This window comes from Xyrauchen texanus, chromosome 1, assembly GCF_025860055.1.
Source record: "Xyrauchen texanus isolate HMW12.3.18 chromosome 1, RBS_HiC_50CHRs, whole genome shotgun sequence".
Lineage (NCBI taxonomy): Eukaryota > Metazoa > Chordata > Actinopteri > Cypriniformes > Catostomidae > Xyrauchen > Xyrauchen texanus.
The window spans coordinates 25,923,831-25,948,428 of NC_068276.1; the positions used below are offsets into that span (position 1 = coordinate 25,923,831).

Below are 24,598 nucleotides of genomic sequence, written 5' to 3' on the forward strand. Positions count from 1 at the left end.
ATGGTGTATTTATTCAATTCACGTATATTGAAATACACATACAAATGTACAAATACCTAAACAATAGACAAAAAAGTAAAATATAAGCTAAAGTGCAAGGTTTGCTTAAAAAAGAAAATCTATTATATCCACATACAAAGAAATATGGTTGGTTTCAGAAATACAGCTTATGACAGGTGAAGCATTTATGCTCAATTATTAGTCTGTGACTAAATATCAGTGCAATGTCTTCTGAGGACCATCCTGACCTGCAGGATTAGAAAGGATCTTTACAAATGCCCTTGTGGATAATCCTTCTTTTCATATCAGAGATACAATTTCAGTAGAACGCCATTTTGTTTTTAACTCTTTTCATTAGTCTGTAGCATATGTTGTTTTGTAGATCCTGTACTGCTCCCATCCGAACTGGACTCGTTCCCCTTTTTCATGTGTTGAAGAGCATAGTATCGCAGCATAAGAAAAAATCCTGTTGGGATACATTGGAATTTAATTAGTCTTTACTACAGGGTTCTCTGTAATACTTGATCAATTGTGGCATTCTACAGCCAAATATATTTGTATAACTGACCCTGGTCCCAGTCAAATTATTACCTAAATAACTGTTTCATGTCTTTCTGGATCATTTCAGTTCAAATCAATATTTCATATCCATTTTTTAAATATATCAAGTTGCCATTTAATAAGAATGTTACAGTGTAACCAGCCGGTCATTATCACAAAATAAATCCCTTTTAGGTGATACCAGATCACCCTTTTGGGGTTTATTTTGCCATAATGACAGTCTGACTGTACATTAACACACTCAATGGTGTGAACGCTTTGTATATGTTTTTTTGTTTTTTTTTACAGACCGAATGAGTGAAATGCTATCTATCTGAAACCATCATGTAATCATTACAAAAGCAAATGTTTTAGGGCTGTTTTATTTTTATATACCTAGGAACCGAGCTTACACTGACACTATAGCCAACTCAGTTTTTGACTTTGTGTATATTAATGTCTTTGAATAGCGTTAGCATGTTTAAAAAAAAGCTTCACCTTGTAAGGAGTTGATAATACAGAAGAAGAAGAGCATGGCCTCGGAGAGAGGGCCAAAGTTGAGGAAACCCAGGCCCCATGTTGTGCCAAACAGACTGGTGAGGCCCCAGATGCTGAGAAAAGCCACATGGTTCTTTTTCCAATCTGGCCGGTTCCATATCTCTTTCACCACAAGGAAAAGCATGACAGCACCAGAGCTCACCACAACAGCCAATAAGCCAATATTAATAATGTAATGAGCCAATATGCTCTTGTCATTTTCCAACATCCAGCACCTGGTTGAGCAGATAAAAATATAAATTAATAAATATATATATATATAATTTATTTGTAATTGTTTAATACTGTATGCATGGTCACATTTTAGGAGATCAACTTACATATGGTAAGGATTGGTAACATCATCACTTGGCACAATCTTCCTTTTGCCATATATATCACCTATAGGGAGCAGAATACAAACTAGCAGAACTGGAAGACCTGAAATTTAATTTTAAAAAAGAAATCAAATTACTTACTTGAATTCATTATAACAATCTTAATAAATTAGATATATTTATATATTGATTTGTATTGCTGTTACTTGAATCCCCTTAAAGAGAACATAGTATATAAACTTTAACATAGAACTCTAACAAGTACTTGGAACTAGACACTTGATGTTTGTGCTCACCAAAGCCCCCAAAGTAAAAGGCCCAAGACGGGATAGCTGAGTTGAACACCTTGTGGACTAATAAGAATGTGTGAAACACTTCCATAGCCATCCAGCAGAGAGTGCTGAGCAGCGCATAATGCAGAAGAAATCCTGTTGTCATGCAAACTGCATCATTTCCTACATTTGCCATTGTACCAGTTAGGATAAAGAACAGACACAAAAGAAATATTGCCACCACCAGACCACGGTGCACCAGTGAGGACTGGTTTTTCTTCCCTCTTCTGGGAGGAGACAGAAACAAACCATAAGGGGCAGATTCACAATACACTTCTTTTCACTGAATAGGCATGATTTTTATTCATGATATTATAATGAATTCTAAGTCAGTCAATAAAGTCATGGTTACCTCTGTTTACAGAGCCAGTAGAAGAGAACCAAGCAGCTGACTAAAGAAACAGCGCAGCCCACAGCGGTAATGTATGTCAGAGCCTCTAAATGTCGAACTGTAGCCCTCTGTTCCACTTGCTTAAGTAACGGAGAAAGAGACAGAGTACATGTCATCCATTAAACATGTCATTCCATTGACATTCACTTGATAATAAATATAATTGTAATTGCAATAAACGTGCTACTCACCACAAGAATTGCAAAGTACGTGAGGTGTTTACAACAGCACTCTGTCTCTACAGCACTGATGTTAACGGTTAGACAACCCTCTGATCTCCACATCACTTCATTGTCTGCAAAGAAAGATAACAGCGTTGAGTAAGACATCAGCAGATTCTAGGACATTTTTATTTTTGAACTTTATCTGACCTTTTCTTGTGTCCCATGATACACATCTTCTAGAATGATTAGGCTGTGGAATGAAATATAAACACCATCAAATCTCTATCCTATATGCTTATTTATTTGTAAATAGTCAAAGCAGCTAAGGGAGTAGCTCAATGCATAGAATAGGAGTAAGTTCTACTTTCATTCGGCAAGCAGACCAGGCTCATGCAATATGAACATAGGAGAAAATAATGTCAGCAATGTCAGAGTGATCAAGCTTCACATAATCATTCTTTTGATGTTATGTTCACTGTTTACTGTAAGAAATGAGAGGCGTATATAGTGTCCAGGCATGAAGTGTTGCATAGAAAATGATGTGTGAGGTGCAGTTAGTGTAATGGTACATACTCTATCCAAAGCAAATGCAGAACAAAAATGAACATGCTAAAACAGACTTACTGGTAAGGCAGAGTGATGGAACCTGATTCTGACAGGTTCTGGAAGGTTGGCGATGATCTCATTCTCCACAGAGATTCCAACTACGTCATCCAGAAGAGTTGAATCAGAAGATTCCCTCTGCACAACACAAATACTGTTTGTCACTGTGCACACACACACAAGTATATGTATGTATGAATATAAGTGTGTGTGTGTGTGTGTGTGTGTGTGTACAATATATACAGTATAAAGTTAAGTAAGTGTGTGTGTGGATGGGTTGATGATGATCATTTATTTTATACTTATTTCTGTTTATTTTACCTGAAAATATTTCATCCTGTTCCTGTAGTATGTACAAACCACTTTGGCTTTTTTCCTTAATGCTGGTTTCAGGCAGGAGGGGAGATAAACTGAGGGTGTCTTGTTTATTGGGACATTTCGGGGGGCCTGAAATGTAACACATGCATTCGTTCATATGACGAGAAAGAACACGCTAAGAAGACACAGGTTTTATGATTGCAAAGGCCTTTCTGTGACTCAAAGGTAACATGTCTATATTTTAACTTTATGTTTCCAGAAAATGCGAATGGATTTACAGGCAGAGAGAAATTGTGTCCCATGAAGCCCTCTTCCATCTCAATAATAGTGCTTTGGACACAAGGTAGATCCACATGACCTGTTGCGTTGGATTTCATCACCACATCCTCTATCCTGCAAACACACACAAACATACACATTTAGACAGGATCACACCAGAACAGATGTGTAACAAATGTAACATCCAGTATTATAGTTATTCACTCATAAGTGGAGCAAACATTTATTAAAAACAAATGCAAGAACTACTATAACAATAAAAGGTTTAGTTTTGTCCATTCTATGGAATGTGAATTACACAGAAAGAAACTTTCAGATTTAGTAAGGTATATTCAGTAAATACACAAATTGCAGCATTGCTACAAAACCACCACTTGTTTTCAGTAAGAGGTTAACAATGTTATATATAGTATTTTCTTGAAGAGGGTGTGTATGTTTCATGGTTACAATAAATAACCACAATAAACACTCAACTATTGTAACCACGTAACTTGCATCCACCCCTTCTCATCATATATAGTACATGAGCATGCATTAGGGGATTATCAAAACTTTTGATAAGATGGCAGCATGTTAAATGACCATGCATGATCAATGGCATGAGTATGCAATGCAATAAATTAAATGTTAATTATTTACTCAAAGCACCAAAGAACCAATGACACACTTGATTGATTAAAAATGACCATGCAAATTCAAATGCCCTTGCATACCTAATTGGTTCAGCTTCCTGTTTGCGGCTCAACCTCTGTTTTTCACTCACACTACAGCTTGCTATGATTACACTCTGACAAACATGCTTATAATCACCTATTGCAAACAACTGCATGACAGACCACATCAGTTCATAACACTCATAACACATCTAGTGTAATAGTGAAACTATCAAAATAAAATTTTAGATGATTGGCTTACATGTTTGCTCCCCTGGACTGCTGGCTTGCCACATCACAGAAATTTTTCTCTGCAAGTAGGACAATAAATGTTATATACACAAAGTATAATTATTGGTCAGAAGTGCTGAAGTCAAAGAAAGCACAGTCAGTGTCAATAAAGGAACTTACTCTTCAGATATTGCAAAAAAAAATTATAAAATGATTAGATGACAAAAATTAAGGGAAGTTCACCCATAATGAAAACGCTGTCATTATTTATTCACATGCCGTTCCAAATCTGCCATTCCAGAATGTGCCATAAAAGTAGTCCAAATGACACAGGCGCTACACTGTAAAAAGTATTTGTCAGGTAACCTAAAAAATGTGCCTCATGTCCAAACATCTAAATTAACTGATTTATTTCAAAGTCAAAAAAGGCTATTTAATAAGAATAAATCAATCTGAAAAATTAATGAATTAATGGTTACACTAATCAAAGCCATTTATATAGGTTAGATCAAGCAGAAATATACTTTTGAGGTAACAAATGCAGTTTACCACCTTTTCAGTATATATTCCAAATGTTCTGTATCCAGACAACAGCTTTGAATGAGGAACAGACTGAAATGTCTGCCGTTATTCACTAAAGATCTTCCTTCTTGCTGCCATTGGTCACGACACGTGAGAATAATGGTGTCTTGCATCAAAGACATTTAATCTGTTCCTCACACAAAGCTGTTGTAGGACAACAGAAGAGAATATACAACTTATTTGATAATTTTATGGTGCATTTGTCCATTTTGGTGCTTGACAGCTGTGGTCACTATGAACTCTGGTAATTTCAACAAGAGGAAGGGATACATTCTTCTAAATTTCTACTTTATAAATAATGAATGCATTTTCATTTTTGGGTGAACTATTCCTATTTGATATAAGATAATAGGTAATTGGAAATAGATCTTACTGCAGTTGATTGAATCCCCTTGAAATGCATATATTCCCACGACACCATGCTGCATTATATCACCTTGGATGCTGCCATTCAAAATACCATACAGACTGGCTTTTGTCTGGTTGCTTGGAGAGAGGTTAGTGCAGCAGTTTTCTTGAAGGCCACTTGAGCCACACAGAGTGTTGTTCTTTTTATTCACCTCCACAATCAGCAGGTCCAGCAGTGGCTCCCAGAACACACAGAAATTACTTTGATTGTGAAGAGGACTTAAGTCTAGAGGAATGGACATGGATTGCTTGCACTTCGCTGTGATACTGCCCTGAATATAGAGTGTGTTCTTGTCGGCAGAAATCAAGAGTTCCTCACAGCCTGTTGTCAAATTAGATGTCAGATTTCGGGATGTGTTGCCATGGCGCCATATTCCACACATCTTAAAGTCTCTGTCATTCTCTGACGCTGATACATGGAAAGTTAAAAAAAAAAAAAAAAAAAAGGTAAGATACTTTTGATGTTAAGGTGCAAACTTCATAAATTTTAGATTATTAGAAACTTATCAAGTTACAATTTAAAAAAATTGGGAGACTAATTAAATTGTACCCAAGACAAAAAATGACCAAAACGGCAATTGCGAGTGTACAGCGAGTGGCCTCCCCCTAGCTCCACTCCTGCTATGTCAGTATTTTTGCTTCATAAGTGATGACATGCTCACCTTGACCCAAAATGAAAAAGACACAGACGATCAAGAACATTATTACAGTCTTTGGATTCTGCTTCATTGTAGCTCATAGATGATGCCTGTAAAGCAACAGTGAGAATTCAGTAAATAAATGAAAAACTGCTGTATTCCTATATCCGTATGAAAGTATGATATCAGAGTATATCTTGGCTGTTTTTGTCATCTCTTACCATTTTAGTATAAGATACATAATGTATTATCTGCATCATCACTTCCTTCCACCTTAAAACTCTTTCTTTTTTTTTTTTAGATAAAACATTTTTGAGATAAAGAGGCTGTCATGTTCACACATCTATTCCTGGACTCTTATCAATAAGAACACATGCATGCATGGGTAAAAATATAGTCTGGTGCATACTAGGTTGCAACAGCCATCTCTTATCTATGAGAACAGACTTTCTTCTCCAACAAAGACTACTGTAATCTTACACACACATTCAGTGCAGCCTGTAGATACTGATGCCATCTTTATGTCACAAACTATGTTTCGTTTTGTTCACTTATAGTAATAGATGATTCCTAAAACACATGACTCAGTTATAAAGTGAAATGAAACATAATTCACCATCAGACTCAATGTATTATATAAACACTGCCTGGGGCAGCAGATGACTCAAATATTGAATTACATGTTTTCTAGCCTTAGTCAGCAATGGAAGATTGAAACACACAACATATCTCTGTTGACTTAGTGAAGTGAGAGTGAAAATCTGATGTTTTATTATATTTTTTGTGAGAGACTATGCAGTTCCCAAAATGTCATGACAGCTCAGTTTAAAACAGAAGAAGAAAAAAACACTTCTAAACATGCAAGTGCCTTGTCACTGCTTCCTCTCTTGTAAAATATTAGAAAACATTCTAGATTCTCTAGTTTGTGTGTGTGTGTTTTCCTCTGTTAAAATCATTAGACAGCAGATGGAGGGCTTAACAATGAGACCATGGTAGGCAAACAGCAGAAGGATTTTTTTTTAAATATAACCTTAATGTAGGTAAGAGACACTGGGCCAAAAATACATACATTATTTTATCAGTTCACTCACTCAACACAGTTCTACCAATTTGTGTATTGATTTTCTGCATATTGACCTTTTTATGTGTCTAAGATATTGTTACGCAGGCAGACGAAGGCAGACATTGAGAACTGCAGCGAAGAGGAAGATTTTACAGCATGTATTCTGTAATCTGTAGTGGAATACATTTCAAAAGTAACCCTCCCAACCATGAGAACCAAACAATGAAAATGAAGGAGACATAGTTTATGAGACACCACTGTGGCTTTCCTGCATTTACCGACTTGACATGCATCAACATGTTGCGGCAAGCATTATGCAAATCTCCCCATCTGCAGATTCTTGATTTGGGAGGGTGAAACAACATGCGCTTTACAATTGCAGCTACTACAGTAAGGTAGCTGAATATGTAAAAGTACTACTAAACTACTGTGTAACTGAAGCAAAGACACACACACAGAGAGAGAGAGAGAGAGAGAGGTGGGTGCTAAGATGAAATGACTACCAACTGGGTAAACAGACCAATGACAAACAGATCAAAACAGTGATAATACACAATCTTCACACAATACTAGAATCTTCACACAAACATCTTTTCCATTCAACAACAGTACATAGTGACCATCTCTCAAGCCACAAAAAGGAGTTATGCATTAACTTTATGCAATTAATATCCAAACTGAAGTCATTTTTTATTGGTAATCTTCTCCTATAGTGAGCTGTTAACTCAAAATCTGCTCTGACTGGATCATAAAGTTAAAGTTGGGAAATGCTCCAATCGGAACAGTCTGATTCATGTACAAATCATTCAGTCCAATTTGTGATCAACTAGTTCTAATTCAAAATAATCAATGCACAAGAACGATTTGTTCATTCATGAATCAGTCATCACTATTGAGAACTGCAGCGAAGAGGAAGATTGAAGTGAATAATGACTTAAAGATGGGTCTGTCTCTCACACAAATCTGTCTTTAAGGTTTCAGAAGACTTGAATAATAGTGAACGATTCATATGTCAGAAGTTTACATACACCTTAGCCAAATACATTTAAACAAAAAAAGTTTTTCACAAATTCTGTCATTTAATAATAGAAAACATTCCCTGTCTTATGTCAGTTAGGATCACTACTTTAAGAATGTGAAATGTCAGAATAATAGTACAGAGAATTATTTATTTCAGCTTTTCTATCTTTCATCATATTCCCAGTGGGTCAGAAGTTTACATACACTGTGTTAGTATTTGGTAGCATTACATTTAAATTGTTTAACATTTTGGGTAACCTTCCACAAGCTTCTCACAATAAGCTGTTAGAATTTTGGCCCATTCCTCCAGACAGAACTGATGTAACTGTGTCAGGCTTGTTGGCCTCCTTGCTCGCACACGCTTTTTCAATTCTGCCCACAAATTATCGGATTGTGGTCAGGGTTTGTGATGGCCACTCCAATACCTTGACTTTTTTCCACAACTTTGGAGGTATCCTTGGGGTCATTGTCCATTTGGAAGACCCATTTGCGACTGAACTTTAACTTCATGGTTGATGTCTTCAGATGTTGCTTCAATATATACACATAATTTTCCTTCCTCATGATGCCAACTATTTTGTGAAGTGCACCAGTCCCTCCTGCAGCAAAGCACCCCCACAACATGATGCTGCCACCCCCATGCTTCATGGTTGGGATGGTGTTCTTCAGCTTGCAAACCTCACCCTTTTTCCAAACATAACGATGGTCATTATGACCAAACTGTTAAATGTTTGTTTCATTAGACCAAAAGACATCCAAAATGTAAGATCTTTGTCCCTGTGTGCACTTGCAAACTGTAGTCTGGCTTTTTTAATGGTGGTTTTGGAGCAGTGGTTTCTTACTTGCTGAGCAGCCTTTCAGGATATGTCAATATAAGACTTGTTTTACTGTGGATATAGATACTTGTCTACCTATTTCCTCCAGCATCTTCTCAAGGTCCTTTGCTGTTGTTCTGGGATTGATTTGCACTTTTTGCACCAAACTACGTTCATCTCAATGAGACAGAATGTGTCTCCTTCCTGTGTGGTATGATGGCTGCGTGGTTTCATGTTGTTTATATTATTCCTTTGCTGATTTCTTTAGATTTTCACACTGTGGATAGTACCTGGTACTTATTTTAGTACCAACTCGGTCGAGGTTCCAAGCAAGCCGAGCCGATACTAAATGTGACGTCAAAATCCTGCAGGTCACTGATTGGTCAGAGAGAATCGTCACTACCAGTGTCCCTAAATTTGTGACACAGGTCATCCACCCACTTGTTTTAAATTTAGCAACAGCGATAGCAGTATCAGTACCACACTGTGGTCAATAAACTAGGTGCAGAAGTTCCTCTTGTTAGCAGCCAAGAAGAGGATCCAACAGGAGCTTTATGGGGCTACGCAACTATGACGATCAGCCTATAATCCCACCCACATTGAGGCTGCACTAAACTGCAGTGGAAAATCAAACATACTTCATAATACAGCACATCTCCGTTTGTGTTTGGCAGAAGACAGAAAATCATACAACTTTGAGAATTATCATTTTTATTGGTTTAACCAAACACAAATCAAAGTTAAGCCAATCAAACATGAACAATAAAAAAGCTTAAATGCTGCAATTAAATCTCAAGAACAAAAAAATGGGACAAAAATGCTAAAAAGGAACATAACAGAGCACACTATTGACTACCACTCTGAGAGTGCCCAATTTCTCTGTGCTGCTGTGTTTGAGAAGGGTACGTATGTGCCTCCGCCCTTTCTGGCCCTCTCTCTCTCTCTCTCTCTGCCATTGTTCCAGCTATGTGGACCTCACAGCAGTCAAAGAATGTCCCTTTTCTCCTCTCAAAGCACCAGTATTGAAAGGAAGCTGGTGCAGTCCATTTACACAGGGGGACTGCTTGCCAACCATTGTAAATAAAGGCATTTTTGCACGAATTCTTAAAATTCTCTTGCCCTATGTTTTTATTGTTTCCCACTACCCTCAATGCATTAAAACCAAACATTACTTTTTCTCATATGGAACTTCACACCAACTCACAGCACTTACAGCATGAAGCGTGAACAAGCTTATAGTGACTCAGTGAGCTGAGAAATGTCACGAACTTTTGTGTCTCCAATTTCAGCACTACCTAAATTTCCTCCCATTGATAAAATCTCTGTAATTAATCAACTTGTTTTAAATATTACTTTATCTATTGTGCAACCACCCTCAAACGAGACACAGTGCCATGCAAGACTCAGTGTTGCTGCAGCAGCGTTTCCATTGCTGCTGTTGTGTCTGCAAAACTAACAACCTACACAGAAAAAGAATGTGAACTTTGAGGTGAACTAGGTCAAGCCATTGTGCTTTTGCTTTGTGACATCAATGACAGACAAAAAAGAGAGAGGCCTTTCATTCCCTTCCATTCTTCTGAGCTGAAATGTCGAGTAGCAGGGGTTGAGGGCAAAGGCCTTTCAACCATTTAGTGGCAGTGTCCTGAAAATACATGCTACCTATCATTATGTGCTACCAACTCTATATTCATATAGATTTGGGGTTGGGGTTAGGGCTTAGTATAGCCTCACACCATATCACACCTGATAGTTATGCTGCTAGCACCTCCTGATGTAGATGTGCTACCTAGGTTCATAACACATACTGTTGTAGTACATACTGATAGGTTCTCCCGTGCCTCCTGACATGTGCTACCCATTTTTTTACTTTACACATCACTGAATTTTACTGCTGGTAGCACATCCTGAGCAGGTAGAACAGATTTTCAGAACAGCGGCCGCACATGAGCTATGGTACATTATAGCGAACAGACTGGTAGATGTTCCACTCAACCACTGTGGTGCAGACAGGAAAACCAAGACACAAAACACAAACAACATGTAGAGAAACTGAAAAGAAAAATAGATCATTTAAATGTGCTGTAGCCTACTGATTCTTACGCATGAAGTAAACCATCAGTCAGTTATATAGCCTAGAAGGTAGATAAAGGGATCATTCCTTTCTATTGAGGTGAAGTGACTGAGGGGGTTTCAGGATTAAGGAGGGTTTCACTAAAGCATGCAGTCGCAGTGTCTCTTTGATTTGTTCATAGCCTCGGAGTAAATATGCGCCTGCTGCTCCTCCACCACCTGCGGTCCAATTTCCCCAAGGATCTCCAAGACTCTCATATATATCAACACTGAGCATGAATGTTCAAATGAAAGAAAGAAATGCATGAAAAGGAAGCAAAAAATAAATAAAATATTGCGTGCTTATCTTATAAAGGCTTGAAGTGGACTTGGTGAGTTTAATTCAGATAATAAATAACACAGTTACTTTGACAGTAATTTAACGGATTATTGTGAACTTCAAATTTCATCTAATAGCCCACTGTAATGAAACGAACACATGGAAAAGATCAAAGGAAAAAACAAAAATTAAACCCGGTTTCAATAGTTCATAAAAAAAGAATAATTACTTTAAACAAAACTAATGAAAAGGTATAGGCTACTACTAAATGTCAAACGGCACATTAATCTCCATATGCACAAATACACACTTCTGTAAAACCTCTTTAATTGTGCCCATCCATATACAAGGCTATATTTTCCCTGTCATTAAATTGACTGATTTGAACGTATATAGAAATATATAATCTTCACTTTAATACGCCTTGAAGATCGAATGATCATACGGAAATATATTTCGGGAAAATCTCTCACCTTTCGTGGACAATCGAAACGTGCGTCACTTGCTGTTTTTCCTTTCGCCGACAAAATACTCGCTTGGTAAGATCTCGTAAACTGTCGCTGTTAATTTCACAGTAATTTTCCCGGAGACACAGTGAATGTCAAAAAAAAAAAAAAGAGCAGAATCGAGCCGAAGAGCGCTAAATGTGAGCGACCTTCGCACTTGCTCGTTCTCGTAGACTCGCGCGGTGTACAGTGATTGTGAGCGCGTGTGAATAATTGCAGCAGAACTCCAGTCACATTATGATCTAGTCATTCCGAAAGCGGAGGTAGTCCGAGCGTTCTCCCACAGCAGTCTGTTTGCTATCTAGGGACAATAAGCTGTCAAAACGTGTCCACTTTGAAGTTTGTATATTGTAACACAGTGCCCTAGTTATATTTTTGTTTTGGTTTATGTTGTATTTGCAATGAAAATCACAAAAGGGTTGGAAAAGGGAGGAGTTCTTAAGGTGGCTGTGCACCTGTGAGCATAAGTTTTCATAAAAAGGCTTTATTTTTGCATCCGAAAAATGCTTGGACTAACTAAAGTAAAACAAGAAGTGTTTCTCATTATTACAGTCTGTTCTTTTCAAGGGCAACAACTTTTATGGCTGGAAATTAGTTACAAATTAAACCCTACAATGCAGCCTTAATACCCAGGAAACTGATAAGGTTCCATTGCTGGTGGTGGCTATAAAACTGGACAAGGAGAGGAAAGAGAGAGTAGTGTGTGTGTGTGTGTGTGTGTGTGTGTGTGTGTGTGTGTGTGTGTGTGTGTGTCTGGGTGTGTCTGGGTGTCTGTGTGTGTGTGTGTGTGTGTGTGTGTGTGTGTGTCTGGGTGTGTCTGGGTGTGTCTGTGTGTGTGTGTGTGTGTGTCTGTCTGTCTGTGTGTGTGTGTCTGTGTGTGTGAGTGTGTCTGTGTGTGTGTGGGCATGTTTATGTGGTTTACGAGGACAATTTTTTAGGTTACAAACTGGTACAAGGGAATTATGATATAAATGTGGTTTATTTATGTGGTTTCTAGTGTCCCCATGATCCAAATCGCTTAAAAAAAACATACTGTGAGGGTCAGGTTCAGGGATTGTGTTAGGTTTAGGGGATAGATTCTATAATTTGTACAGAATAAAAATCATTATGTCTATGGAAAGTCCTCATAATGATAGGTAGACCGACGTGTTTGTGTGTGTGTGTGTGTGTGTGTGTGGGTGCGTGGGCGGTTTGGGTGGTTTAAGATGACTTTTTTTTAGGTTACAAACTGGTAATTACAAGGGTATTATGCTATAAATGTTATGAGGACATTTCTAGTGTCTCCATAATTCAAATAACTTAAAAAGTATTCTAAACAATGTTTTTTGAAAATGTAAAAATGCATGAGGGTTAGGTTTAGGGTAAGGGGACAGAATCTATAGTTCATACAGTATACAAATTATTATGTCTATGGAGAGTCTTCATAAGGATAGCTGCACCAACGTGTGTGTGTGTGTGTGTGTGTGTGTGTGTGTGTGTGTGTACTGTCTGTTGATCGGTTAGAGCACCTGGCTTCCTGTGCTTCTCAGCTGCTTTTCCGACAGCTTTTATGAAGCCCAAGGTCTGACAAAGACTTGTCTGTTTCTCCAAGACTTTTGTTGAAAGGCCATAAATAAGGAGTCTGGCGGTTATACTGAGTGCATGCTTGATTATGTTTTGATAAGACTCTATTCTGTTGGATAAAAGTGACTCATTATACTGGTATCATGTTGACATAGTACAGCAGAATGTACAGCCCCAATTTCAAAGTTGGGACAGTATGAAAAATTCTAATAAAAACTACAAGTATTGATTTTGTAAATTATATTCACCCTTTGCTCTATTTAAAGCACCACAACTACACATTATATGTTTTAACTTGTGAATTTCCTGTTTTTTATTTGTACAGTATTTTCAAATCAGATGAATGCAACACACTCTAAAAATGTTGAGACTGGGGCAATGACAATAACAATATGACAAATTAAAATAACAAGGTGATGTGAAGCAGGTGAGGTAATCGTGTCATAGTTTATAAGGAGTCTCCAAAAACAGACTAGTCCTACAAGAGCAAGGATCATTCGAGACTCTGATGAGACCACATTTCAAATAGTTTTGGAAAAACACAGTCGTCGTGTTCTGCGGGCCAAAGAGGAAAAGGATCCTCCAAGCTGTTATCAGTGTCAGGTCCAAAAGCCAGTGTCCGTATGTGCCAGGGGTGTGTGTCTGTGAGGGCACATTAATGCAGACAGATATGTTACAATTTTGGAGCAGCATATACTGCCATCCAGCACCGTCTTTTCCAGGGACGTCTCGGAATTTTCAGCAGGACAACTTCAAAACACATACTCCCCGAATAACAGACAGTGCGGGTGCTAGATTGGCCTGCCTGCAGCTCTGACCATCTCCAGCTGAGAATATGTGGTGCATTATGAAGCGCACAATATGGCAACGAAGACCCCATACAATTGTGCAGGAGAAGACCTGCATAATGGATGAATGGGGCAAAATTTCACTTTTTAAGCTTAAACGTGTCTTCAGTGCCTAAATGATTAATAAGTGTTATTAGAAGAAATGGTGATGATTCACTGTGGAAAACACTCGACTGTCCCAACATTTGGAGTGTTGCAAAATCATTAAAAAATTTTTTTTAAACTATGAAATTCACAAGGTAAAACATCATATAATGTTTAGTTGTAGTGTGTTCAATATAGCAAAGGGTGAATATAATTTAAAAATCAATCTTTTTGTTTTTGTTCGCATTTACTGTTGTATGAGAAAACCTATAAATTATAGTAATGTGCCCATTCAAGGATTTTATATGTATTTCTGGAAAATCTATCAAATCTTGGCATGCACAGGGAACTATTGTTCAGGCAAGTAAAAAAAATAAACATAAAAAGGAAAGTAAGAGTGTCTTATTGACATAGTGAACGTATTGTGAAAAGCAACATTACTGAGATGGTTTTCTGATCTAGGATTTAGACATAGGAATTTAAAGGAATATTCTGGATCCTATTCTGGAAGTTCAGCTCAGTCGATAGCATTATAATGTAATTTACCACAAAAAATGACTTTAAAAATAAAAATATTGTATTTTATTAGAATATTTTTTTTTTCAATCTGGGTTATAGTGAGGCATTTGACGTGAAATGGGTCAATCTGTAAATGTTAAAATACTTACTGTTTCAAAAGTATAGCCACAAGATGTAAACAATATGTGTGTTAACTTGATTTTATTGTGAGATAATAGTTTACTAACTTTTCTGTGTAAAGTTATAAGCAATTTTGCAACTTCATTACCATGAAGATGTAACCGCTGTAAACCCTGTAATCCTTCAAAAACGACAGTTTGAACAACTTTACAGCACAAATCATAGACCAGTTTTAACAGAAGAGTTAGTGTAAGTGCTTTTTTTTAATTATTGGTGTAAAGGGATCAATGGAAAGTAGGAGGCGAGAACCGGCTTAAAAATATAAATAATATTTTAATTATGAACTTAACCAAAAAGACAAACACACACACACACACAAGTTTGGTTTCCATGTTTTATGGGGACTTTCCATAGACATAATGGTTTTTATACTGTACAAACTTTATATTCTATCCCCTAAACCTAACCCTACCCCTAAACCTAACCCTCACAGAAAACTTTCTGCATTTTTACATTTTCAAAAAACATAATTTAGTATGATTTATAAGCTGTTTTCCTCATGGGGACTGACAAAATGTCCCCACAAGGTCAAAAATTTCGGGTTTTACTATCCTTATGGGGACATTTGGTCCCCACAAAGTGATAATACACGCTCACACATACACACACACACACATACACACACACACACACACACACACACACACACACACACACACACACACACACACACAGGTTTTGGACAGCTGCCCGTAAATCAATCAATCAATCTCTCTCTCTCTCTCTCTCGCTCTCTCTCTCTCTCTCTTGCACTGCAGTCTCCAGTCTGCCTTTATCCCTCTCTGAGGCTTGATTAGGGGCCAGGTGTGTGGAATCAAGACCCGACCTGCCCTGCCACAATTGGCTTCACATTTCTACCTTTAAACATTTAAATACTTGGCCTCCATTTTCTTCTCTTGTAAGAGCCTCAATGTAACTTTGTTTTTTGTTTTTTGAGATCAACTGTTTTTTTGTTTTTTTATATATATATAAAGAAGGTCAATTACAGATTGCCCAGATTCTTCACATGGAACATAACAGATTAATTTAACCTCATATCAGTTCAAATTGTAAGACTGACCTCTGAATTGGTCACCACTTCCTTATAAGAACTAAGAATTTCCCTATAGCTAATCATCATGCATGGTGACGCTATAGACAATGTGTAACTTGTTCCCCAACAGGACATTAACTGCTTTCAGTGAGGTTTCAGATTGCTAATGCAGCATTTATGTCTGAACTTGTATGTGGGATAAAAAAAAAGGGAGAAACAAGCTTTTCATAGTCTTCTGGTCTGTTCTTTAAACATCTTACTCTTCTTTTTTGCAATATTGTCAGTTTTATAGGATTTATAGGAGGCCACAACATCAGCAGCGCAACAATACAGACAACAAACTGGTTTACGGCAGCATTAGGGAGCCCCGTTTATGTTCTTCTGTGCTAAACAGCCATGTATACCTCAAGAATGTGAGAGATGTAGTAACAGGTATACCTACGGGTACATACTATATAGGTTATAGGTATAAATACGAACACTCATGCACTCACAAGCACATACATATTTTTGCTTAATCAAGCCAATCTCTCTATGCATGTCTAAATTGCCCTAATCGCAAGCAACACAAAACAGATGGCAGCTAGTGCAGATGGCATATAGTGAAAAGGCAACCAGCCAACAAAGGTGGCTCTGCTCTTTTGTTGCTTCTCTCAGCCTTCATGAGGTAGCGCTGACTCCAACTGTGTAAATCCGTTGTGATCTCAAAGGCCAGGGGAACTCCAAATTGGTGTTTATAAAGAGAGAATAAGAGTACCAGCATGAAAGAATCTCACCCACTCATAGAAAAACACAGACATGAAAACAGGTCCAAGTCCAGCCCAAACATGCTTATTTTACTAAATAATGAAAAAATGTGTGATATGTCAGGGCAAGGCAACCCATATCTCTCCACCAACCCGTTATCTGGAGTGGACTCTAATACAGTACATATCTGTGTTTCTGTTCTGAAGGTGTGGCTGTTAATTGTGAATTGTACCCACTGTACTGTTAACATTTCTGGTCTAATTGTGTATGATTATTGTCTAGCTCCTTTTCAGCTGATATATGCAGCTCTATTGCTTTTGGGTCATCTTAAAGCAATAGTTTATATAAAATGAAAATTCTGCTATCTTTTACTCACCCTCATGTCATCCCAGATGTGTATGACTTTCTTTCATCTGCAGAACACAAATTAAGATTTTTAAAGGAATATCTCAGCCCTGTAGGTCCATTCAATACAAGTGAATGGTGGCCAGAAGTTTGAAGCTCCAATAATCACATAAAGGCAACATTAAAGTAATCCATAAGACTCCATAAGATTTTTTTGGTGGTCCTTCGGCATTGACAGCAAACTCACATTCAGCTCTGGCTCCATTCTGGTATGGAACGTCCACCCACAATCCAATCAAATCCCCATTGTTATATATATTTTTTAGGCCTTGTGTAGGCTATTTGGTAAATACATATACTGTATATCATGCATATGTACTGTGTTTTTTATCTTTATGTTTTATTTAAAATAGCTTGTAGAAATGAGATTATTATTGTACTGTATCTTTTCTTTTTAAAAACTGCAAACTCATTGTGTTTGTGTTCATGCTGTTCCAAATCGCTCTTTCAAGCTTTATTCAATTTCTACTTCTCTTTTAACCTCCTCTAGCTTTCTGTTTTTCTTTCTCTGACTCTCATCCTGCTGTGGTATGTCAGGAGGTTTTGACATCGTTGTTTGTCATTGTGGTGTCTGCGATTGTGTGATGTCTGCAACGTTCATCTATGGTCAGCCATTGGTTTATCTGTCACCTGATAATAGGTTGAGGTTTTCAACTGACTAACAAACAGATGGATTACCCTCATCATTTAACCTCTTAACATCTGGCCTTTTTTGTGCTCTAGCTTGAAAATTACATAAAGATCTAAAGATCCTGGGTGAATGGCAAAGCAAAAGTAGTGAAAAAAGACTAAGTCAATGCATTGGCATCGCGTGTGCTCCAGGGTCTAACTCACAGTGAGCGAAGCCAGGGAGGGTGGTTCATTTCGGCTTGAATGACATGTCCGAGCCCCCTGGATGTGCAGTTGAACAGGGGGTTTGGTGAAAAAAGTTTGGGATTACGTGTTCTCTAAACCCTTAGTGATGGTGACTGAAGCCATGGAGGGTGGATCAGATCGCAGGTCCAAAAGCCGAGTTCTTTGTCGACAGTACGGCAGTAACACGCTATAACTGCACATTGTGCATAAAAGTGCAAGTCAGCATCAAGGATGTATACAACCCTCATATCATTGTTTTCGTCTTTTCATTAGCTACACGACCCATCAGTCAAATATTATCTAGCTTTTCACTGGCCGGCTTTATCCAGAGACAAAATGGATGACACAAATCTTTATGTCACTCGTGTCAACTGTCCTGTTTTGCTATTTAGCATGACTACACAATCACAACTGCACAGAACATTTTGAGGGAGGGCTTATTTTTGTTCGTAAGACCCTCGTAAATATCATGTTTGGGTGTTTTGCTACTGAAACTATACACAGTGCAAGATTTCACAGAGAATGAACATGAATGATAACTTGCATTAAATATATAAAACCTGAACAAAGACAGATTTATCAATATTTCTTCATATTTGTACATATTTGGACTAACATCTCTAATGGATTTTATTGTACTCGCAATGAAAAGCATACCGAAGTTTGGAGGATTGTGCTCATTTGTGTTTGGCTGGAAGACAATCAATGACAGAACTTTTTGGATTTTCACTCTTGACACGTTTAATAAAATCTTATTGTTGTAACTTTGTGATCGTCAAAATCTTTAGATCCAATCAAATTATATATTGGATGTCAATATTAGTTTACCATTTCACAGTTTAAACATGCATTAAACATAAATGAAATGTAAATAAATATTCAAACGGGTCATTTTCGACCCACCCGTCGTTAAAAGGTTAAAGACTGAATCATCAGATACATTTGCCTTGTGATTGCTTCTGGGAATTGGTCATTCTTCTGTCAGCATTATTATTTGGTTGACTAGTGACATGCTGTTTAAAGCTGGTCCCATGGGACCTGTGGTCATTTCTGGGACTGCCAGAGCTGCAAGTGATTAATTATTCTGGTTTATTTATAGCTTAGAGTGAAAGGTGGCCAGGGCTGCCTTAATCTGTACTGAAGAGTCCCAAAATCAAAGAAGCTCACAATTCCACATTTGCTTATTGATTGTACACTTATCAGAAAATGTGCTTTGACACAGAGCCACACTTCTATTGTGAAGCCTTTAGAGACATTGCTTGGGAAAAATGTCTGACAGCTTTAAATGTTATGTAACTACTGTACTATCAAATGTCTAGTTGGCGCACCCATGTATTTAAACTGTGTTTTGGAGTGCAGTCCAAATACTGAGCAGAAAGGAAGGAAACACAAATCAAGAGATAGCAGATAACATAGTCAATTTGCGAAAATGATAGGGTTCCACGCCATCTCCTTCAATCAGACAGAGACATATTGTATATCTATCAACCGAAACACACATAGACCAAAAAAGTGACATACAAATTATACAATTTAAAAGGTAAAATAAAAATTCAGTCCATTTTGTGTTTAACTCTGTTACACAAAAGTACAAATTAAATGTAAAGAATGGAACAAAATTACTTTAAAGGTCAACAATGCGTCATTTACTTTTATTCTGAAAATACACCTTGAAGAATATTTTTTTGAAGTTGTCTACATATAAAAACTGACCTAATAACATTCACTAGCACAGTCACCTTATAACACATTTTTAGTAAACCAACAGCTATAAATAATTGTATTCTTTACTATAGCTCTGCAAAATATAAAATTTGTATCCCACAAAATATTCACAACAAAAATAAATAAATAAATAATATCTATATATCTATCTATCTATATATATATATATATATATATATATATATATATATATATATATATACTGTATATATATATATATATATATATATATATATATATATATATATATATATATATATATAAATTATTTGACATCTCTAGAATTCTGACTCTTTTCATGAGCCTATAATGTATGTAACATCACAACAGCCAGTAAGAAAATATTAACAATGTAATGAACCAATCTGCTCTTGTCATTATTCAACATCCAGATTTCAAATAATAATTATATAAAAAAAATATATAAATATATTTTTGAATGCATGAATAACTGCATGTTTACACCTTACTAAGTACATCTACTAAAATACGGTAAGGACTGGTCAAATCATCACTTGGCCCGATATTCCTTAAGCCATAAATATCACCTGTACAGAGCAGTCTACAAACCAAAACAGCTGGAACACCTGAAATAGGATATGAAAAGTATCAAATTCTTGGTAATATTTTAAAATAGTTTATCTTAAAGGTGCAATATGTAAACAATTTCCAATCGCCAAAGTGGATCGAAACCTTAAAGTCCAGGGCCCCCCCGTGCAGTCGAGGGCCACTGGTAGTCAAGGGCCCCTGGGCACTGGCCCCATTGGCCCGGTTGGTAATCCATCCCTGGTCGAGCGAAAACTAGAATGAACATCGGCAGGGCATTCTGATTCCTAGAGGGACATTCGTTCAGTTTTGGGGATCAAAACCGACCCTGAAATAGTGTTCTTCTCATTGGACAGGTAAGCTTACATAACTGCAAAGCATGTGAAATATAGTGCCATAAGTGCAATCTGTGTAATTTTAGCTAACTTTATCTTGCCTGCTAATGCTGACGAATTGCAAGCTACCTTGCTTCGTAACTTTCAAATAATTTCAATGATCTCCTCTGTATACTAAAAGTCAGGTATACAGGATAAATTTAAGCAAATACGCTGGTTTCTTGATCGTTGAACAACATATGACATACAAAACATACAGTAGTGCAACATAACTGCAGTGCAACAGTAAACTGTCTGGTATAGTTCGGTAGTATGTAGCTGTGTATCAGTATGCTGTTAGCTGATAAGTAGTTTTAGTTTAGTCTCAAAGTTTGTAGTAAAACAATCATGACTGTGTAAATGTAATTATGTTACCTATTCTGCCAGCATGATGCCAGTGAATCACGTTCAGTCTCTTTGTGTGTTACGTCATTGTTTTGGATGCTCGCTCACTCATGTCCTTATGGAGTGTGTGCACGAGCATGAGCATGAGCAACAGGAAGCTTGCTGCAGTTCACTTAATGGCCACAGGTGTCATTAACAACAAGGGTTTCTGAGTCTTACATACTGCACCTTTAAGATTAAAAGGTGCACTCAGTGATTCCTCAGAAACAATGTTGATATTCAAACTCAACTGCCAAAACAAACACACCTCCCTTCAGTGTTCCTTTGGAAGCTCCACCCCCAATTTCATGCATTAATTCCTTTTACCTCTCTGAGGTCTGTCCACCATTGAAAAGCCTCGCCGTTAACACGGCTCCTAGTCCTCGACTTATAATCCTTCTTTTTGAGTTTATATTCATCTGACCTTTTTCTCTTGTTCTGTTTCTCAGCCATTTGTCCTCCTTGGAGTTTAGAAAGTTTGCATCAGCCAGATTTGCCGTCATTCTTCTAATTAATTTCACTCTCGCTCTGCCCCCAACCCCCAAATAAAAGACCCATGGTGGGAGAGTAATAGGAATGTGTGAAACAATTCCATAGCCATCCAGCAGAGGGTAAAACCCGTAATCTTACAAACGGTATCATTAATGACATTTGCCATTGTACCAGTAAGAATAAAGAACAGACACAAAAGAAATATTGCCACCACTAAACCATGATCCAGCAATGGTTTGGTTTTGCCCTCCTCTGGATGACAAAGACAAGAGACAGAAAAAAACAATCATTGTCAGACTCATAATAGCCTACTCAGGGGTAAAAAATCACACCCAAGTAGAAGTACTGTTACTTCCCAAACAATGTTGTGTGAGTAGAGTAAAAGTAGCTGTTCAAAAACTACTCAAGTAAGAGTAAAAGATTATTGTATTATTAAGTACTATTATTAGTGTTAAGTACTGAGTACCCAGTTGCAAAACGTATGCCCCATTATAATGAGCACTGTATGCCAACTTTTAAAATACATCACTTAACTGTGATAAACACTACATGAATCTGATTCCAATAAATAAAAGGGAGATATGATAACAGAAATGAAAAGATTTAAAAGTAATTTTCAATACACTGATCAACATTTAAAACCATAATGTATGAAACAAATACACTAAAATCAGTTTACGTGTAGGGATATTTCCCTTAATGCCGACAGAGCGTTACTGTTGTGCATAAACATGTTCAAACATTGCAAGGAATGCAAGGGTCTGAGCTGGTTGAATTCAACATTTGCAAACGAAAATATCATAAGTGTAAGTTCCTGGTTGACACTGACTGTGCTCACTTTTGACAGCACTTCTGACCAATAAATATACTTTGTGTATATAAAATGTATTGTCCCACTTGCAGATTAAAATTTCTGTGATGTGGCAAGCCAGCAGTCCAGGGGAGCAAACATGTAAGCCAATCATCTTACTTTTTTCAGTATACCCTATGCTTACTTTCAACAATTAGCAAGAGGTCATTGTATGTTCAGAGTGCGATAGAACACAATGGTGAAAAACAGGTAGAGCAACAGACAGGAAATTGAAACCATCACATCTGCTCTGCAGTAACATTCTGGTGACGTAATTGTTTGGTTTTAATGCATGCAGAGTGCATCACTGATCTTTGATGCACTGATCTTCAATCATGTATTTTCTGCATGGACAGGGCATTTATTTTGTGTTCATTTTTATATGCTATTCCTCATTATCAAAATGCAGGGGTGTAAAGTAACAAATTACAAATACTCACGTTACTGTAATTAACTAATTTTTCCCAAGAATTGTACTTTTTTAAGTAGTTTAATATTTTTATACTTTTACTTGAGAAAATTTTAAGTGCTGTAACTGTATTTTTACGTGCTATTTTCCCACCATTTGTGTTCGCTACTTTCCTGTCCTGATTAAATTTGTATCTATCAACATGATTATCTAGGGAGAGTCTCATGACTCCCGTCAAATCAAATCACATGTAAAAAACTTGAACAGCAGCTGCAAATCTGTCGCCAACTGTTTTGGATCCTGGAGAAGCCTCAAGCATAGTTCAACACCTGACCATCAAAGCTGCACCTGAAAGGGCTTTTCAAAGTGAAAAAGGCCAATTGCTTGATCGTGTCATGTGAGTTTAACTTGCTCAAGCCAGATATCAGCATTAATCCTGCCTCTAATTTTAAGAAACATATTGAGGTAAATTTCATATTTCTGCTTATTAGATTCTGTGTCTATAACGTAGCCTGTAATTTAACTATCTATCGATGAGATTATTGGGCTGCTGTGAGAGATTAATGCAATATTATCAATAGGGCTGGGCATTTAATGGTCTTGATGTTTATCGAAAAAAAGAGAGATGTCCGCGATATCGATGATAAACTTTTTAGTAATTTTCCACACTTAGCCCATGATATACACAGGGTTGTTCATTACAACAATCGCACAGACAACCACTGGTTGATTGATCTAGTTCAATTATAAAAGATTATTTCCTGAAGTCTGTCTCTGCATGCTGTTTGCGTGACAGGTGCTAATATTTGAGCGCTAATGCAGTTACATGCCTAAACAATCAAATACATTTAATAATTCCACCAATGCCTGTCTTGATGAAGCATTAATGTAAATGCAGTGGGTTTGGTCTAAAGTGAACGTATGTTGTTGGACATATCAAACGTTGGACTTGAAGTGTACACGTAATCGAATTGAGCACTGTCTAGTATGTCATATAAAGTCTATTAATCAAACAACAATTACAAGGAAATGAGAAAACTACTCACTTTTTTTGGCCAAATAACTTCAGTAGCTTTAAAAGTGTTAATGTAATAGAATAAATTATAATCATATTTTAAAAATAATAATATTTGTAATAATAGTGTTAGTTTTTTTATACTGAATACTGACCCCTGATGTAGAGATTGTGTTAATTTGTATAATAAATTATCAGGAAAGTATTCAGAAAATCATAAATTATCAGGAAAGTATCAGAAAATAATTTGTAATTATGCGGAGCCTTAATCATGTTTTTTTAATGCCTGATTGAAAAGTATCAACCTTTTTAGAGCAATACTTCAACAGAATATTCCACCAGTCACAAACTTCAGAAAATTGTGCGTCATGCATTAGAATGAGAAAACAACTATTTCTTGGCTTAAAAGATGCAAGAACTAAATCACCGTTGAACATTGTATCTCAAAAGTGTATCACAATGTGGCCCCCATGTGCTACTTACCCTCATGCCATCCCAGATGTGTATGACTTTCTTTCTTCAGAACACAAATTAAGATTTTCAGAAGAATATTTCAGCTCTGGTCCATACAAAACAGGTGAATGGATGCCAAAAGTTTGATGCTCCAAAAAGCACATAAAGGCAGCATAAAAGTAGCCTAATCCATGTTACTCCAGTGGTTAAATCCATGACTTCTTAAGTGATATGATGGTGTGGGTGAGAAACAGATCAATATTTAAGTCTATTTTTGCTAGATATGTTTCTCCCTGCCCAGTAGATGGC

General features: G+C 37.0%; 1 protein-coding gene across 1 annotated transcript; it reads right to left on the reverse strand.

Annotated features, from left to right (window-relative positions):
* Window positions 1-12,219, reverse strand: LOC127646659 (adhesion G-protein coupled receptor G5-like). Its single transcript, XM_052130455.1, has 14 exons — window positions 11,775-12,219; window positions 6,039-6,124; window positions 5,342-5,785; window positions 4,418-4,466; window positions 3,502-3,616; window positions 3,227-3,352; window positions 2,927-3,043; window positions 2,510-2,552; window positions 2,330-2,433; window positions 2,100-2,218; window positions 1,712-1,974; window positions 1,419-1,518; window positions 1,039-1,313; window positions 1-466 (listed from the first exon to the last, which is right to left on the reverse strand). Exons 2-14 carry the CDS (start codon window positions 6,103-6,105, stop codon window positions 342-344), a joined length of 1,947 nt encoding a protein of 648 aa, XP_051986415.1. The 5' UTR covers window positions 6,106-6,124; window positions 11,775-12,219; the 3' UTR covers window positions 1-341.
* Between the last annotated feature and the right edge of the window lie 12,379 nt (window positions 12,220-24,598).